This window comes from Myotis nattereri (genome assembly GCF_964212035.1).
Source record: "Myotis nattereri genome assembly, chromosome: 6".
In the NCBI taxonomy this organism is placed as follows: Eukaryota; Metazoa; Chordata; class Mammalia; order Chiroptera; family Vespertilionidae; genus Myotis; species Myotis nattereri.
In genome coordinates, this window is record NC_138081.1 from 6011537 (window position 1) to 6029696 (window position 18160).

Genomic DNA, 18160 nt, shown 5'->3' on the forward strand with positions numbered 1-18160 from the left:
ATTCCGAGAACCAAGGTCGGCCAGAGGTCAGAGGTCAGCTTACCGGAGGGCCTTTGGGGCCAGGAAATCCGTTGGGGCCCTGAGGCCCAGGGAGACCCTAGAGACAGAGCTGGGTTGAGTCCGGAGGGTGGGGTGGGACGCTGGGCGGACAGGGAGCTGCTCGCGCAGGCTCCCCGGGGAGCACGGGCCGGACGCGCCAGCCACACTCACCCTTTCTCCGGGGGGCCCGTGGGGGCCGTCGCCACCCGATGTTCCCTGGGGGGAGACGGAGTTAGAGGGGCTGCGGGGCTGGGCCAAGGGGCAGGCTACCGACGGAGCCCTGCGGGCCACTCACCTTAGCTCCAGACTTCCCAGTGGCGCCTCGGGGCCCCCGCTGACCCCGTGGACCCTGGAAGAGGGAGAGGCGTTGTCAGAAAACCAAGGCACCGCTCTGGACCCTGAGCCACAGGTCTCCCCTGCACTCACCGTGGGGCCCCGCTCGCCCCGAGGCCCTGACTTCCCGGACAGGCCCTGGCGGAAGGAAGCAGACAGCACATCACGCAGGGCCTGGCTCCCCCCAGAGCAGCCTTCCCTCCGCTCCCCCTTCCCCGCCTACCCGGGCTCCCTTCTCTCCGCCGGCTCCAGGAAAACCAGGAAATCCTAGGGACCCCTGGTGAAGATGGAGAAGGAAAAACATAAAAGTCAGGAAAGGGAGGCCCAGGAAGGGCCAGAGGGGCCAGAGAGGTGGGGGGGGCGTGGTGTGAGGCCTGGCTCTGCGGCAAACCCTGCTGCTCTCGGGCCTGCTCCCTCCCCCGTGGGACCCCACTGCTCTGTCAGCCTGTGTCCTGGGAGGGACAGAGGAGGGGTACGAGGGGGGCATCACGTCACCTTGGGGCCCTGGCGTCCGGGATAGCCAGGCAGACCAGGAACACCCAGCTTGCCCTGCGGAGGCACGGGGAGCAATCAGGAGCTGGAGGAGCCACAGACTCCCCTCCATCCCTGGAGACCCCAACCCTCAGGGGCCGGAGCCACCCCCACCCAGCAACACGCCCATCAGGCCCCAGCCCCTCATCTCCGCCCAGGGCTGCGCCCTGGTAAGCTCTCCTCCCCAGCGGGCTGGGGTCTTGCCTGCCGGTGTCTGGGGACTAAAGTCTGCCGCTCCAGCTCCCTCGGGTCCTGAGGGGCTGTGACCTAGTCCCTGCCTGTCACCCTCGGCTCCACCTTCCCCAGCACACACGCCTGCCCCTGCCCCGTGCTGGCCTCCACACGGCGGGGGACAGCTCTGCCCTCTGCTCCTGCTCTGCACCCCCACTCACTTCTGTGCACCCCTGCCTCCCCACGCTGCAGGGCTGTCAGGAGGCAGCTGTGGGCTGCGCTGGGAGCAGGGATTCTGCAACCTGGCTGCATGGGCTCACACCCTGCTCTGACTCGCTGGCTGCGCAACTCGGGAGCATCTTAACCTCCTGGGGCCTCTGTGAGGCCAGACTGTGCAGCCTTCACTGGGGCGTCTCTGACGAGCCCGCTCACCCGCTCACCCGCTCCTGCCTCTCCTCTCAGAACTCCCATGCGCGAATCTGGACACATTTGCACTCTGCCCTGCACCTACGGCCACCCTATGGCGGCCTCTAAGCCTTGTCCCCATCAATCTGTTGTAAACTCCTAGGACGGGGACTTTTCCTTGACTTCTTATCCATCACCCCTCAACCCGCCAGTGTCCAGGAGGTGCCACATACAGGAGGAGCATAATTAATGCACGGTCGTCTTCGATTGACTCACTGCTCCAGCTGTTGGCAACCCATGCCCACCTGATCCCCGGGCCCAGGCCCGCAGCCCCTCCATATCCCTGGAGAACACACAGGTCCCTCATTCCCGTCACCTTCTCGCCCATGAGCCCAGTGGGCCCAGGGTCTCCAGTGGGTCCAGTGCGGCCCTTCGGCCCCTCGGGACCATCCTCTCCTCTGGAACCAGGGACTCCGACCTCGCCCTGAGTGAGAGGGTTGAAGAGGTGTGTCAGGGTCTGGGGTGGGGCTAGGCCCCAGGGGAGAGGCAGGCCCGGTGAGGCTGTGAGGGTTGGCGGGGGTCCCAGACGCTATTGCACGACAGGGGCCACAGGTCAGGGAGACTGTTGTGGTTGGAGGGACACAGGCTGTGGGGCTGTTAACCTGCTGGGATCAGGCCTAAAGGGTGCAGAGCACTCAGACAGGACTCCGGGGTGTCAAAGGAATCGGCTGGGGGCTCCAAAGTGAAGGATCATTAGGACGCAGACTTGGGGAGCAGTGTGGGGGTTTCTACTCACCCTGTCACCTTTCACACCCATGTCACCTTTGAACCCAGGAAAGCCATCGTCGCCCTAAAAAAATTGGGAGAGGACACCCCAGATGGTAGAGGGTCAGGAGGTTAATATGGAGGGTTCTGGAGAACATGAGTGGAAGGGTGGGTGTCAGGAGCTGGAGGGCAGCAGGGGCAGCAGGAGGGGAGGAGGGAGTGAGGAAGAGGTGACAGAGAGGCTGGTGGAGGCAGAATGGGGGTGTTGGGAAGTCGGGGCACATTGCTCACCTTTTCACCCTTATGACCCTTCAGACCCCGAATTCCGTCCACACCCTGGAGTCGACAGGGCAGAGACAGAGGTCAGGGCGGGGCTTGGGTTGGACGGACCGAGCTCCCGAGACCCCAACTGGTTCCCCCGAAAGCAGTCCTTTATCTCCCTGCCTGGGGGTCTTTACCTTGACACCTCGGGGTCCGGGGTACCCAAGAGGGCCCTGAGGTCCAGATGGACCCTAGAACAAGAAAGAGAGGTATCTATAAAGGGTTCGTGGGGTGTCGTCGCAGTGGCCTCAGGGCTTGGGAAATTGGAAGTGACCTCGAAGAAAACAGTCAGAGCCTCGTTAATGACGAGACAAGGACATCCCAAGGACTTCGCAGGCCAGGGTCTGGGGGGAGAGCCCTTCGGAAGGTGAGAGGAGGCGTGGAAGACCTCACCTGGTTTCCTTTGGTTCCTGGGGGACCTTCCTTCCCGGGGTGACCCTGGGGGGATGGAAGAAGAATGTGACCACTGGCCCCTGTCACCCTCCTGCACCCCTCTCCACACTTCCTCACCCTAAACTCCCCTGTGACCTGATGAAGCCGCTGACCACGGGCAGGTGCCACCGGTGACCTCCCAGTGCAAGGGACACAGGGGACAGATAGTCACTGAGGGCCCTTGGAGGCCACCAGGGGGGGTGGAAGGTCAAGGGGTATTTGGAAGAAGAAGTGGGTCCACTCACCGGGAGTCCGTCTGAGCCAGGCATGCCGGGGAGCCCTGGCTTCCCCAGAGGACCCTGCAGGAAGGCGAGGGGGTTCAGGGTCACCTAAGGGGTCAGGTCTGAACACGGCCAAGTCCCAGCCAGACATTGAGGCCGCCCCGGCACCCGCCCCGGCACATCCCTGCTCCCAGATCATTCAGTCTCTCACCTTCTCTCCGTGAGGGCCGATGGCACCCTGAGGCCCAGGGAGGCCCTATACGCAGGGAGAAAGAAGTCACAGGGGCCCCGAAGCGGGGGGGCGCTCTCTCTTCCAGCCAGCACCCCCCTTCAGAGCATGAGCAGTGAAGACTGGAGACCCTTAATTTCCTGTCCCCATTCGGGTCTGACCCACGTGGAAGCCCAGGGGAAGTGGCTAACGTTGGAGGGGGGTGGACAGACCACTCACCTGGGTCCCAGGAGTTCCCTGCTGTCCGGGAGGTCCCGGCTCCCCTTGGGGTCCCTAGAAACAAGCGACCAGGAGGGTCAGAGGAGATGGTGGCAAAACATATGGTGAAGAGCTGAGTCCCAGCAGGAGTACCCAGAGGGCGAGAACCAGAGGGGCAGGGCTCAGAGTGGGGCAAGGGAGCAGGACGTTGGCAGGCCAAGGGTCGGGTGGAGTCTCCGTGCCCATCACTCACCAAGCTCCCTTTGGGACCATGGGGACCATCCATGCCTCGGACGCCCTGAAACATGAGAGGGGTGTGAGCAGGAAGGCAGCCCACACGGGAGGCCCTGTGGATCCCGAGGGTGAGGGTGGGACAGGGCAGAGGAACACGGGTCACTCCTCCCGTTCATCCCAGACCTAAGCAAACACAGCCGGCCCAGACCCGCAGGGCGTGGGTCTGTGGGTTTGTGGGTTTTTGTTTTGTTTCTCTTGAGGATTTTTTTTTTTTTTTTTACTGTTCTCAGAGCCTTTGGTGCCCCACACCATAAGCCCTAAAAAGGGCCCATGGGGGCAGAGGCTGAAGCGGGACTGGGGTGCAGCAGGGGGGACTGGAGGGGAGGTGGGGCAGTTAGGAAGATGGGATTAGGAGAAGTCAGGGGTCAGATCAGGGTCAGAAGTCAGGGGCCGTCACTTACCGGGGGTCCAGGGATGCCAGGTGGGCCTTTAGGGCCAAGGAGACCTCGAGGTCCCTACACTCAGGTGAGGAGAGGATAAGGATGCATGAGTGAGAGGAAAGGTGTCTCTTTCATATGTGTGTCCCTCCTCTGGCATTCCCAGAGCCCTCCTCGCCCCCACCCTCCTTCCCCCCACCCCTGCAACCTGACCCCCTGGACACTCACCGACTCTCCAGGCAGCCCCCGAGGCCCAATCTCCCCATCGTCTCCCTGGAGGAGGAGGACATGGTGAAGTGGCCTCACCTTCTAGGCCTCCCCCATACCAGCCCCGGCCCTGGCCACACTCACCCGCTCTCCATCCTCGCCAGGGGGGCCAGGAAGGCCGTGGACACCAGTATCTCCCTGGAGAATAGGTAAGAGGGGCTTCAGAGCTCCCCACACAGACGCCGACCCCCTTCAACTAACCAACCAGTTTCATCCATTGAGCTCCTGCGGAGACCCTCAGCCCCCTCCCCTTGCCTTGAGAGCCCTACCCCCAATATACTCACCCTGTGTCCCTTCTCCCCAGGAAGCCCTGGGAGCCCATCAAAGCCTCGGTCGCCCTAGGGGAAAGAGGGGCAGCCCATGTGAAGCCCCAGTCCCTTTCCCTCCCCACCCCTCCCTCTGTGTCCTGAGTGGGGAGGTGCCACCTCATGAGGGAACCCCGGGAACTCAGTCACCCTGAAAACAAATGAGCTCAGATGGGGCTGGAGCTGAGCATCAGAGAGAGGCCCAGCCTGTCACCTTTACTCCAGGTTCTCCAGGCATCCCTCGGGCTCCATCCGCACCCGCTCGGCCCTGCAGAGGCACGGGCAATGTCAGAGCAAGCAGGGGACAGTCCTCACACTGTGTGCCCATCTCCCGCCACACCCACCCCACGCTCCGGCACTCACCCTCCGCCCAGCCTTGCCGGGAGGGCCTGTGAGGCCCTGAGGTCCTCTGGGGCCCTGATGAGGGAAAGTTGAGGTCAGGGCTATGGCCATAGACAGAGGAGGAGGCACTGGGTTGGGAATCAAATGGGTGGGGATGTCACCTGAGGTCCTAGGTCTCCAGATTCTCCCTTCAGACCAGGACTCCCAGGTTGTCCCTGTGAGAGAAGAGGGGTTGGCTATATTGAAGGACATATCCAACAGTGACCTCAAAACCTCCCCCAAAGAAGCAAAATGACTTTTGGATTTGGGCCCTTTCCAGAACTACCCATACCCCCACACACAAATAAAGAACCTCCTACCCCACACCCCGTTCGCTCACCAAGGGTCCAGGGCGACCTGTGTATCCCATGGGTCCAGGGGGTCCACGGAGCGCCAGCTAGGAGACAGCGGACACAGCAGAGCTGAGAAGAGGCAGCTGGAAAACTCCCATCCCCAGAGCACCCTCCTCATTCCCCCTTCCACTCCTGATCCTTGTATCACTGCCTTATGTGCCCCCCGACCTCCCTCTCAGCCTCAAACCAACCCAGACCTTCCCTTCCCTGTATCCCTCCAGCCTACCCTTCCAACCCCTGCTAGAGTCTTCCCTTTCCCACCCCACCCCTCCCTCCACCAAGATGCTCTCCAGCCCTACTCACCCGAGCCTGCTGCAGAATCGCCTGGGCCTGAGCCTCCTGGGCAGCCACCACAGGGCCCTTGTCTCCCCCACCACTGCCAAACCGGAACTGGTTGGCAAGGAGAGAAGGTCCAGGTTCTCTTCCAGGAAATCCCTGGGACCTTCCCAGCCAGAGGTGTCCTCCAGCATTTCTGCCCCATCTCCCAGGCCCAGACACACACACACACACACACACACACATACACACACACACACGCCCCATGCCCTCTTCCAGCATCTTTCAGTGGAGGTTTTCAGATAATCATTTAGAGCAGTGGTTCTCAACCTGTGGGTCGTGACCCCTTTGGGGGTCGAACGACCCTTTCAACAGGGGTCGCCTAAGATCATCGGAAAACACATATATAATTACATAATGTTTTTGTGATTAATCACTATGCTTTAATTATGTTCAATTTGTAACAATGAAAATACACCCTGCATATCAGATGTTTACATGACGATTCATAACAGTAGCAAAATTACAGTTATGAAGTAGCAACGAAAAGAATTTTATGGTTGGGGGTCACCACAACATGAGGAACTGTATTAAAGGGTCGCGGCATTAGGAAGGTTGAGAACCACTGCCTTAGAGGTTTTCAGAAACTCAACTTCTATCCTCCTCCCCCGATGTCTAGACTCTTCCTCCAAAGACTCTCCTTTGGGTTCTAGACCCACTGAAATATAGAATTTTCTGCTCCATTCTAGAAGATCCAAGTTGATTCTAGATCATGTTTGGCTCTAGGTCATCTAATGAGGCCCTCGTCACCTCCACCAAGAGATCCATCTCTTTGCATTGATGGTTTTTAGAGACTCCTCAGCTTTCCTGGCCTTCTGGTTCTTGGTGACACAACACAATTCCCCTGCCCTCCCCAGCAGCCCATTCCAAAGCCCAGAAGACACTCACTGGGAGCATGAGGGATGTGCCGGGAGGGCCAGGGGCCCCATCTGATCCAGGGAGCCCTGCTCGGCCAGGAGGGCCCTGGAGTGGGGAGAGAAGGAGGAGGAGAGGTGACAGATAGGGAAATATTAGGCCTAGAGTCCTTTGGGAACCCCCCTCAACAGGACAAATGCAGACTTCCCTAGATCTTTCCTGAGCCCCATCCCAACCCCCTGGAGAAAAATCAGGGTAAGACACCAGACTACTGTCCTCCTCCCCAACCAGTCTGCCCTACTTTGCAAGTGCTGGGGAGCACACCAGTCCCTTGTTCATTGATCAGCCAGCTAATGAGAAATTACTAAGCATGTGGCCCCATTAGGAACTAGTGGCTCCTCTGCAGTGCCCCCCCCCATACAGAAGGCACTCCCTTACCCTCTCGCCAGGGTCTCCAACTGGGCCTGGGTTGCCCTGGATGCCAGGGGGACCAGTCAATCCCTGAGGAACAAAAGAGGAAGGGGTCAGGCGTGGGCATTCAGAGAGAAAAGGGGTATGTAGCTGAGGGGTGGTCTCTACAGAAGAGGGAGCTCGGATGGAAGAATGCTCTGGGGTTCTGAGAAGGAGGCCTGGGCACACATGGGGAAGACACGGATGAGAGTGTACAGACTCACCGCAGGGCCTTCTGGGCCAGGCGGCCCCTCCACTAGCATACCCTGCAGAGTCAAACGTTAAAAGTCAGAGGCTACAGGACTAGCGCGCCTGCCTTCTTCCCTTCTTCCCACTGCCCTCAGCTCAATGACCAGAGTGACTTACAGGTTCCAGAACTGCAGGCTCCCCCTTCTCTCCCTTCAGCCCCCGGGGTCCATGGGCAGCCTGAGGGAGACACACATGTAACCCCCAGTGGGGCCTGTGAGCAGCCAGGACACGGGGACTCCTTCCATCCCAACTCTCACCTTTACTCTCAGGTCTTCTGGAGGCCTCCTTGACCTACCTCCCACCCCACCCCTCCCCCAAGACTCTCTTCACAGACCTCCAGGCCTGCCAAGGAGACCTCAGGGCTCCCCACCCCCCGATTCTCAGCCCCACCTCAGCAAGGCAACCTCCTCACCTCCCTGAGATGAGAACTTCTTTCAGGAAGGTCCCCACATGTTTCCTGGGTATCTGAACCCCCCAACCTTCCCAAAGCCTCTTCTGGAGGACCCCACCCTATCCCCCAAACTTTCTCTGACCCCAGGCATCCTGAGAACTTTAGGAAACCATCAACTTCCTCACCCTTACTCCAATCCACCAGATAAGAAGCTCTCCAAGATTATGGATAGATTTTTATTGGAGTCTGAGGGGAGAGTATGGATCCATATGAGAATCTGATGTAATCTACAGTCTTCAGAAAAAATGTATGCCCTTATGCACAGAATTTTCCCTAGAATTTCAAGGAGTTCATAAGCTAAGAACTCCTTGGAGGTAAAACATACATACTCTAAGTAGATTTGGAGGGCAATCCCCACTGATATCTGAAACTTCCACCCCATAATAGGTTTTTTAAAAAAATACAGCTCTTGTCCTAGCTGGCTTGGTTCGGTGGATAGAGCGTCAGCCTGTGGACCAAAGGGAACCAGGCTCGATTCTGGTCAAGAGCATATACCTCGGTTGCAGGCTCCTCCCCAGCCCGGGCCCTGGTCAGGCGCATGCAGGAGGCAACCAATCGATGTGTTTCTCTCACATCGATGCTTCTCTTTGTCTTTCCCTCTCTCTTCCACTCTCCCTAAAAATCAGTGGAAAAATATCCTCAGGTGAGGATTAACAACAAAAAATACAGCTCTTGGGCCAAGTTACTCAAGCCTCAGAGCAGGTCCCCCTCAGGTCCCCACAGTTCCTCTCTCAGCAAGGACACTATACTCTCACTCTGGTGCTCATTTGTACTCCAAGCATAGCAGTTGCCTCTCTTCCACACTTCTATTCAGATCCCCCCGCCCCAACTCTAGGGCCAGAACCAAGACAAGGACAGGGAGAACAGAGGACATTCACCACCACCACCCGCAACTCTCCCAACAAACACCATCAGAATGCCCCCACCTCCATCCTGACCGAACAGTAATGATCAATTTCCAAACTCTCCCATATTACAGATCAACCTCAAATTTCCAGAAAGCAGCATAAAAGAAAGACAGCAGAGGGTAAAGGGTGGCAATGTTAGAGAAAGGAGGTATGGGACGATGCGGCAGGGAAGAGAAGGCAGCTCTAACTGCAAGACAGGCAAAAGGTGAAGTGGAGTGGACAGGAAATATCCCATCTAAGAGGGAGTGGTTGAAGCCATGGGGACAATTAAGGGAGACAGAATGAAGGGACAAACACTTGGAAGCAAGAATGATGCCAGGGCCAAGAAAAATTAAACATGGCCAAAATGGCTAGAAAGTGGACTGAACAAACAGGAAGTGGTTGGATAGACAGGAAGCAGCCAAGAAAAGAGACTTCAGGAAGTGGACCTTCAACAGCACCCTGGCTACCATGACCAGTGGAAGAAATTCAGAAAACAGACAGAAAGTGATTCCTGGATAGGAGCTGATGACAATGCAAGAGAATTCTTCCAGAAAACACAAGCATCAAAGTGAGTACACACAGGACGTGATCATGACAAATATCTAGGCCCACAATGGACACTTTATGATTTGGATGACCTGAGACACACTGGAAGTAGCTCATTGTCAAAGGAAACTGTCACGGAAAGCATGACAACTAGAGTCGAAACACAAATAATAAGTCCCTTTCTGTCCAATGGCACAGTCACCAAGACAGATGGCATGGCTAGAGAAGAGAGGAAGGGACAGACGGGTTAGAAAGTGAGACATAGGAAATCAGATCATTTGGCAGCAACATGGATAAAAAAATTGTTTTGATCAAGAAGAAAGGATGGAGACAGACTCAAAATGGACACAAGGTAGGGGCTTATTGACCAAAAGCTTTATGAAATCCAGCTTGATTGAGACAGGAAGTGACCAAAAAGACAGGAAGTGGCCAAAAAGACAAGAAGTGGCCATAATATATATTTTAAATCCCATTGCCCTGGGCAGAAGGATTCATAAGGAGTCACAGGGTAAGATATATCACAAGGGAAGGAAGGAAGGAGTATGTTCAAGCAACATATACATCTTATGTGGACAGAAAATGGCAAACCACCAGTGGGAAGCAGTTCAGAGCCAACAGACAAGGATCAAAAACAACAAGAAGCAATTCTGTAGCTCCCACTGGAGGTCAAGAGAAGAGGAGCCCCTTGCACTTACGGCTCCTGAGTGGGCTGTCTCCGCAGAGAGGGCAGGGCCAAGTTCCGTCTCCTCACGGTAATCGTCCCCATAGCCATAGGTGTAATCGTAGGGCCCTGCTGGGGGGTCTGTGCCACCCTCCCCATATTCCTCTGTCAGGAACCTGTCAGCTGTGGAGGGGACCTGGAGATCTGTCTGCTCCTTCCCGGGGATGGGGATGGGGAGGGAGAGGGGTAGACGGGGGCATTAGGGCTGAGAGGAGTTTTTCCCTGGACCCCAGGTGTGACAACTCCTAGCCCAAAGGATGCTGAGGGTAATTGGGACTGGAGTTTCTCTCCCAAGAAGAGCAAGGGAAGCAGTTGTGTAGATAGGTGATGGCCATCCAAGACCCGAAATCGGGAGAGATGTCCAGAATATGGGCTTGGTAGAAGACGTGGTGCACAACAAGAAGGGTGGCCGGAGGGCTGGACACAGAGTGGACAGTCCATGGACATAATGATAGACAACAGAGTCCAGGAAATGACCAAAGAAATGGATGGAAAGAAAGGTAGAAGAGAAGAAATGATAGCACTGGACAGAAAGCGGCTCCTAGGAACAGAACATGACACAGGAAGTAAGACATCTGACACCAACATGGAGAGGAGGCTACTCCAGAATCCAGGAATATGACAGGAGACAAGGACACTAAAGGAAAACGGCTGTACCGAGAGAGAGCAGACCCACTGGTCTGGGAGGACCAGGAGACAGAAGGCCACAAGTGGATATGACAAAGAGCCCTCCGGCCAGAGGGGAGCTGACTCATCCAGGTGACAGGGGGCCTGAGGGGTGGGTCACAGCCACCCACTGCCCCCCGCTTGGTGGGGGGGATGGAGTTACCTCCTCAGGGGGTGGCAGGGGGCTGGACTCCAGGATTCCTTCCTCTTCTCCGGGGGTGGGGTACTAATCCCAAGGGGAGGGGGGAAGAGGACCGTGGGGATGGGGTGGGAGGAAGAAGAGCGGTTAGCAAGAAGGAAGGCAAAGCAGCACCGCGTCCCTGGCGGAGGGCAGTGTCTGTGTGGGGGGTGGGGGAAATCGCAGATCTTGCAGCCCCTTTGGAGGGAGGACAGCTGAGGGAGAATGATTCTCCCAGGTCCTAAAGATTTGGGGGCAGAGATCTGGATGCCCCGGCTCTACCTGCCGGTAACTGCTGCCTCTGGTCCTGGGGGGGCCCCGGGCAGTGGGGGGAGCTGCCCGTCGGGCTGGGCGCCGGGAGGGGGAAGGCTGGCCCCGCGCTGGCCCAGAACCTCCAATTCGAGAGGATCTCCAGCCTGATGAGGGGGCTGCGGACCTCTTGGCAGGTGGGGCAGGCTTTCGGGGTGGGGTGCGACGCCCCCTGGGGGAAGAGGGAGCCCTTTGGCTGGGGCTCCGAGGCCGCTGCAGCAGAGACATGGGAGGCGACAGTGAGGAAACTCCCATAATCTAACTACACGGCTTCTCTCCTTGAACTGGGTGTCATAGATGTGGTGGGCGGAACAGGAGAAAGGAAGGGGTCCCTCAAGTTTACCTGGTAGTCAGGGGTTGTCCCCGCAGTCATCTCATCGTAATAGAGGGGCTCGTAGTCATAGTGGAGAGACTCAGTGGGCTGGGGTTAGGGAAGGGGCAGTGGGATAGGTGGGGGGGGGGGGGTGAGGGAGGTGAGATGGTATGGGATTGGGAAATGAGGTAGGAGAGGAATTGGAAAACAAAGAGAGGTTGGGGTACAGGAGAGAGATGGGGAGAGGCAGGAAGGAGGGATGGGTCCCGCATGTGAGACAGAAGCAGACATAATTAAGAGATTGATTCTTCAACTTTAGACTACAGACCCCAGATCATATCTGTTACCCGAACCTTCAGAGCTCCACCCAACCCAGAGTCTTCTTGTCCTTCTCCCACGCAGCCCCTTATCCTACCCCTCCATGTGCAGGGGCCAGAGATGGCCCCACCCCACCTTCCACAGACTCACCACTCTTTTAGGATTCCCTCTACTACTCCTCCCCCATTTCTCCTCCTAGGCCTTACCATTACAACTTCTTTCTCCCTGTTTTGGTCTCTCCCCTAATCTGCTCTCCCATCCTCTGTCCTCAAGTCTCACCCACACCCTCTCTCCCAATCTCTTAATTCAAGGAAGGGATGGGGAACCCAAGGACATAGTCCAGGAAGACTGGCAGCGGAGACACAAGGAGGGGACACAGCTCCCAGCCACAAACTCTTCATAACGACTCTTTTTATTTTTAAGTGAAAATAAAAAGGTTGATGAATGAGGACTGGGGGTCAGTGATGGGAATAGGGAGGTATGGTTGGGGATGGGCATGAGGGAGGGGATAAAAGGAGCCCAAAAAAATGGGGAGCTCTGGACATTGGGGAATCACCCTGGGGAGATATCTGGGAATCTTCCCTCCCTGGGGGGTGCTGCAGTTTGGGGTCCACCCAACTCCCTCACCTGTCTCTGGGGTTCCTGGTTTTGGGGCCGATGAAGTCTTGCTGGTTGCTGCTTTGGAGACCTCTGGGCTCTGTGAGACTGCTGTTTCTGAGGTCTCTCCCTCCAATCCCCCTCACACTCCAGCTCCTTCTGTTCACAGGATCCGTAGGCAGCTTGGACCCCCGGAACAATGACAAGCTCTTGGACATCACCCTGTAGAGATACGAGGAAGGAACACCAATGGAAGGAGACAGAAAGGGCTTCAGAGAGAGACAAAGGGTATAGTCTGGGACAAAAGGCAGGCGGCCAATCCTAGGTAAAACTATATAATGGAAGGTCATTACCAGCCCTCCATGGGCACAGCCCTTTCCAGTTCCCATGGGACCTTCACAACCACTGGGAAAGTCAGTAGCACAGGACCTTTATGCCCACTTTTCATATACATTCCATTCAGAAAGGCTCAGAGGCAAAGGCTGGCCCAAGGTCACTCACAGTGGTAGAGTCAGAACTAGAATTCCGTCCAACTCTGCATTCAGTACTCTGCCTATCCGCCTGCCCTGGTGGTTTTGCCTGAGCCTTTTCACAGGGGCTTCTGGAGACAGTTGCCCAGCCTTAGCTGCTTTGACCTTCCACTGGCAGTAATGATGGGAATTCTCAGGACCTCTAGAATGAGGGAGGGGGATTCCAATGGCCTTTATTTGTGCTCATATGTGGTGCTTAACACAACCTGCCTTGTATTGTCGTTTGGAGATACTGTCTCATCTCCAGAGGAGAACGGGGGAGCGCCTTGGAATGACAGAGACCTTATATTCTTCTTCTGTTTTCCCCTTAGCATTGGGTAAGCAGGTCTTCAGAAAATGTTAACTGACTGGCTGGGTGGGCGGGTAGGTGAGTAAATGGGGATTCAAATGCATGACTGAATGGGAAGGTTGATGGATGGTGAAATGAATGAATGAATGAAGTTGGTGAATAGATAGAATCAGATTGGTGGGTAGATGTATAGAAGTAACTATGTGGATAAATGAATGGTTGGATGGAGGGTGTGAAGGTGAGGAGAGGGTTGTGTAAATGGTGGATCAATGGTTGCATGCATCCTTATGGGTGGGTGGATGAGTGAGTAGATGGGCGGGTGGGTTAAAGAGGATAGATGGATGAAAGGATAGATTGATAGATAAGTGGTTTGAAGGAGCGAGTGGCTGAGCAGGGGAAGGATGGGCACACGGAAGGATACAAACCTGGATGCTTGAGTAGGTGGGTGACTGGGTAACTGGACAGATGGGTGAGTGGGTGAATGGATGAATGGAAAGAGAGATTGGTTGAATGGATGGATGGGCAGAGTGATGAAGACTGAGTGACAAAATAAGTGGCTGTGGACATTCCGGCAATATAAGTGGACACTAGTTCTCCTATAGAGAAGATTAGCCCTGAGGATAGGAAATGAGAATATAAACTCAAGAGAGGAAAAATGACGAGCTAGGGCATAGGAAGATGGCATGCTGGGGCCAGGAGGACAATGGGCACAAGATATGGGACCCGAAGTCACGCTGCCCTCTGGCTGCCCTGGTTACCTCAAAAACTTCTTCATCCAGGATACGGGCACCAAAGATGATCACTCCATGGGTGTCCAGCACTGGACGAGCACTTCGGGGGAGCGGCCGGGTGACTCGCTTCTTGCAGTCAACAATGAGGGTGACAGATTGGCCCTTCACAGCCACACCCACACGGTGCCACCTGGTCATGGTGGGAGAGGCTTAAGTGACTGACTGAAAAGGGGAAGTCAACAGAGCTGGGGAGCAGTTGATGGAAGGGTTACGGCTAATAATATTAATAATAATAATAATAATAATAATAGTAGTAGTAGTAGTAGTAGTAATCACAGTAGCCATTATTTATTGAGTGCTTACAATGCACCCAGCACCAAGAAATACATTTCTCATTTGATTCTCTTGATTGTATTATCCCTCCTTTACAAACACAGAATGGAGGCTCAAAAAGTTAAGTAACTTGTCCAAGGTACAGGCTAGTGCTACACACAAGGATTTAAACTCTAAAGCCCAAACTCTGAGCTACAAGTGACTGAAGTTTGGGCAGTGGGTAGGTGAGGTGTGGCCAAAGGCTGGGCAGGATTTTCTAGTTTAGGGAGTAGGGGTTCTGGGGCAGTGGCCACAGGGGAGTTCCTGAAAGCGCAGGCCAGGCAGAGCAGAGGAACAAGCTAACTTACTTGCCATCTGCTAGGTTGAGGCCTCTGAAGACTGGCTGAGCTGGAGGTCGAGGCCGGCCAGTCTGGTCCTCATACAGGAAGCGGACAGGTCGGCCAAGCTCCAGGCCCAGCTGTCGGATGCCCTGGGCACTATAGAGAGTCAGGAGGGGAGCTTGGAGACCAGGGCGGGTCCGGACCACAGTCAACAGAGAGAAATCTTTGGGAAAACCTCCTAGGACCCAAGAGAGACACAGACAGGTGGAGTGAAAGGCGAAAAGAGCATAAACCCATTCCCTTCAGGTTTCTGCTCTCAGGCCCCACCCGTGACCCGTGACCTAGCCCAGCTCTCCCTGTCGCCCGTACCTGGGAAGAGCTGGCGGGTGGGTGCGCTGAGCTGAGCAGGTCGGGACACTCGGTAGGCCACATCAGCTGGACACATGCCTCTTGCCCTCCGGACACCATCAGGGAGGGAGGGGAACCTCAGTGCCCGGAGCACATCCACAGGGGGTGCACCTGGGAGAGTCCATGAGGGTCAGGGGAAGGGACACACCCTCAGGAGGGCCTGCAGAGGGGACATTTGTGGTGCAGAACTCTACTCCTGGGCTCGCACCCCCTGAGAGCAAAGGCCACCTTTCCCTTACCTGCTCCTCGGTGGGCAGAACCGCCACAGGAGCACAGCGGAGACCCTGTGTTCATGCTCACTCCTGCCGCCTCCCTCCCAGCAGCCTGTGGGGCTCACTCTCTCCCAGTCTCTGCCTGAGAATCCCTCTCTATTCTCTCTTAATCTCTCTCTCAACTCTCCACCGCAACCGCCTCTTCCTTCTCTCACTATGTCTCTTCCAGGCTTTGCCTCTGTATCTGCTGGTCTTCTGTCTCCCTGTCTTTTCTGTCTTCCTCCATAACCCTCACACTCTGTCCACCTTTTCCTTCCCTGGTCGTTCTCCCTCTCTCACTCCCTCTCTGTATCTCTGGGTCTCTGGGTCTCTGGCCTCTGGCCCATGTCTCCAGCACAAACAACATCTGGGCAATCGATCATCCTGGGCACGGGAGGCGCAGGGCTCCGGGAGGGAGCAGAGAGGCACTCCGCGGGGAGCGGGCTTCAAGCTGCTGCCGCTGCCCTGACGGGGAGGTGGGTCGTTCTGCCCACACGGAGGCAGGAGACGCCAGGAAGAGCCACCCAGGGCCAGTGTCCCTAGCGTGAGAGATGGGCTGGGGGGGTGGGGGTGGAGGGGAGCCTGCAGCTGCCACGCGGACCCAGAGCCAGTCCAGGGCCCTGAGCCACACATCTGTGGATCCCATCAGAGCCCTTGCCCAAAACCAGGCAGGCTCCCCACACCTGGAACTCTGACCCTCCCCCCCACCCCCACCCCTCAGCACCCAAGACCCGGGCCACCAGCCCTGTCCCCTAGCACTGGGCTTCCTCGGCTCACACTCCGGAGACAAAGGTCACCTCTCCATTCCTTGCTCCTGCCATTCACACTCCTCACACCATCAGCTCCAGATTGGAAAAGCCCCAAAGAAAGTTCCTGCAAAACTTTCATAGAAGCATGAGGCAGGGCAGGGCAGAGCGGTCTGGAGAGGGAGCTGGGTGGGGTGGGTGAGGTGGTGCCGGCAGGCAGAGAAAAGGCCCTTTGAGTCCAGGAGCCGGGAAACCACGGCTTTGGCCCCCCCCCCCCACCTCCCCCCCAACCTAGCCTGGCCCCTGCGTGTGGCAGCTCCACAAACACCAACACACAAGGGCTGCTTTGAGAGACAGCGGGTGAGTGAGACAGAGACACAGAGACTCACAGAGACCCCAGGCCAAGGAGACCTCAGAGGCCCCGCGCCCACCAACCCCCTGGAAAGTGCAGTTCCATCCTAGAGATGACTCCCACAGGCTGCCCACCTGTCTCCGCACCTCAGGCACACACGTGCCCCATATCTCAGGCCTCAACCTACCCACAGGCTCCCCCTGCAGCCCCATCACCCCCGCCCTCCACCTCTGGGCCAAGTGCCCCCTTCCTGACTCTGAATTCCGCCTTGCGGAGTCCCATCTCTACAACTCATCTCCCAAATAAGAGCGTCATCTCAGCATCTCCCCACCTCCATGCCCCAGGGTCCCTTTCCCCCAAGAAAGACTCTTAGAGACCCTGCACCCTCACTCCTTGTCCCTGAGCTCACACTGCTCACAGCTGGGAAGTTCTTCCTTCTGTAATCTAATCTAAATCCTTTCTGCTGTCATTCCGACCACTTTCTTTCCAAAGCCGAGGAAATGAATAGTCAAGTTATATGCAAATCAGTCTCCAGTGTTTTCAGGAGTGGGGGGCGGCTGGCTCCAGCCTGCCTAGCACCCGGTGCTCTCAGTCCCCTTCCCTGCCCTCCCCTCCCACCCCCCACCCCCCACCCCCATCAAATCCCCTTTCCTAGGAGCCAGGAGTTCCGGATCCTGGGAAAAAGAAGGAAAAGATTGGGGTTGTGGACACCAGGGTCCCAGGAGAGCCCGGCTGGCCAGAGGGGGAGGGGCGGGGCAGGAATGCAAAGAGTTGGCTCCCACCTCAGACACCTGATCCCCCTCCGTCCAGCGGCCGTCCTGTTGGCAGCCAGCCCCAGTGCTCCCCAGAGCCAGCCGCGTGGCAGCATCGAGGGCACAGGGAGGGGGAAGGGGATCCTGTCCGAGAGGCCAATGGAAAAAGCAGCCCAGGCCCCCCTTCGTTCTCTACTTACCGGCTCTGCTCTGACCCACACAGATGCGCCCCGCAGCCCCAAGATACAGAGAGAAAGCCCAGAAGACAGGCATGCACCCCTCAGCGCCCACCGGCATCTCCCTCTCCCCACCGGCTGGACCACACGGGCCGGTCGCTTTGCTCTCCCAGGACCCAACACCCAGCCCCACTCACGGCCTTCAGCCTTCGCTGCCCTCCCGTCACCTCAGTGAAAAGGACCCCGCGCTGGCTCCAAGGGATCCAGGTGTCCTGCCCTCCGCCCTGGACCTTTGGTCCCCAAAGCCCCCTGCGGGACTCAAAAGCTGCCCCCCCCCCCCCCGCACTCGCTGTCCCGGGGCACTCAGCTCCAGCCTGACTCCAGGGACCCGGGCGTCGGGGCTCCGCTTACCTGCCCCGGCGGGGGCCCCGCTCAGCCCCAGCACCAGCGGCACGAGCAGCAGGAGGCGGCGGCAGCGGCTGCACCGCTCCATGGCCGGGCGGAACGCCGGGCTCCAGGGACCCAGGGGCGCCGGAGGCACGGGACGTCCCGAGGCTGACAGGGAGCGAGCCGACGGCGAGCCCGGGCACGGGGTCCCGAGGTCCCGGGAGGTCAGAGGCTGTCGGGGGGCGACAGCGCTCAGCGGCCCGGCTCCATGCAGCGAGGCGCCGTCGGGGCTCCGGCGCTGCTCCCTCCTCGGCGGCCGCCGCTCCTGTGTGTCCCCGGCCACCCCGGCGGCCCAGAGCCCCCACTCCGCCCCCGCCCCCGGCC

At 57.5% G+C, this 18160-nt stretch overlaps 2 protein-coding genes across 2 annotated transcripts; both read right to left on the reverse strand.

Moving 5' to 3' along the window:
• Nucleotides 1-1904: 1904 nt before the first annotated feature.
• Nucleotides 1905-5299, reverse strand: LOC308521158 (uncharacterized protein). The gene is made up of 15 exons (XM_081094009.1): nucleotides 5252-5299; nucleotides 5103-5156; nucleotides 4868-4921; nucleotides 4668-4721; nucleotides 4545-4589; nucleotides 4341-4394; nucleotides 3899-3943; nucleotides 3667-3720; nucleotides 3430-3474; nucleotides 3243-3296; nucleotides 2959-3003; nucleotides 2703-2756; nucleotides 2536-2580; nucleotides 2276-2329; nucleotides 1905-1963 (listed from the first exon to the last, which is right to left on the reverse strand). The coding sequence occupies exons 3-13, from the start codon at nucleotides 4903-4905 to the stop codon at nucleotides 2556-2558; spliced, it is 513 nt and encodes a 170-aa protein (XP_080950135.1). The 5' UTR covers nucleotides 4906-4921; nucleotides 5103-5156; nucleotides 5252-5299; the 3' UTR covers nucleotides 1905-1963; nucleotides 2276-2329; nucleotides 2536-2555.
• A 6996-nt stretch (nucleotides 5300-12295) lies between these two features.
• LOC308521157 (collagen alpha-2(XI) chain-like) lies at nucleotides 12296-18099 on the reverse strand. The gene is made up of 5 exons (XM_081094008.1): nucleotides 17801-18099; nucleotides 15074-15223; nucleotides 14732-14942; nucleotides 14079-14241; nucleotides 12296-12723 (listed from the first exon to the last, which is right to left on the reverse strand). Exons 1-5 carry the CDS (start codon nucleotides 17880-17882, stop codon nucleotides 12457-12459), a joined length of 873 nt encoding a protein of 290 aa, XP_080950134.1. The 5' UTR covers nucleotides 17883-18099; the 3' UTR covers nucleotides 12296-12456.
• Nucleotides 18100-18160: the final 61 nt, after the last annotated feature.

What these genes read in the sequence shown, in the direction of transcription:
- LOC308521158 (XM_081094009.1), bottom strand. Translation starts at nt 4,905, where the DNA reads ATGGGCTCCCAGGGCTTCCTGGGGAGAAGGGACACAGG. An exon ending in CTGGGGAGAAGGGACACAGG is followed by an intron (nt 4,722 to 4,867) that starts GTGAGTATATTG and finishes CCTATTCTCCAG; the next exon opens with GGAGATACTGGTGTCCACGG. An exon ending in CCGGACCCCGAGGTGTCAAG is followed by an intron (nt 2,581 to 2,702) that starts GTAAAGACCCCC and finishes TGTCGACTCCAG; the next exon opens with GGTGTGGACGGAATTCGGGG.
- LOC308521157 (XM_081094008.1), bottom strand. Translation starts at nt 17,882, where the DNA reads ATGGAGCGGTGCAGCCGCTGCCGCCGCCTCCTGCTGCTCGTGCCGCTG. An exon ending in CGGGGCCCCCGCCGGGGCAG is followed by an intron (nt 15,224 to 17,800) that starts GTAAGCGGAGCC and finishes GGACTCTCCCAG; the next exon opens with GTGCACCCCCTGTGGATGTG. An exon ending in CTCAACCTAGCAGATGGCAA is followed by an intron (nt 14,242 to 14,731) that starts GTAAGTTAGCTT and finishes CACCATGACCAG; the next exon opens with GTGGCACCGTGTGGGTGTGG.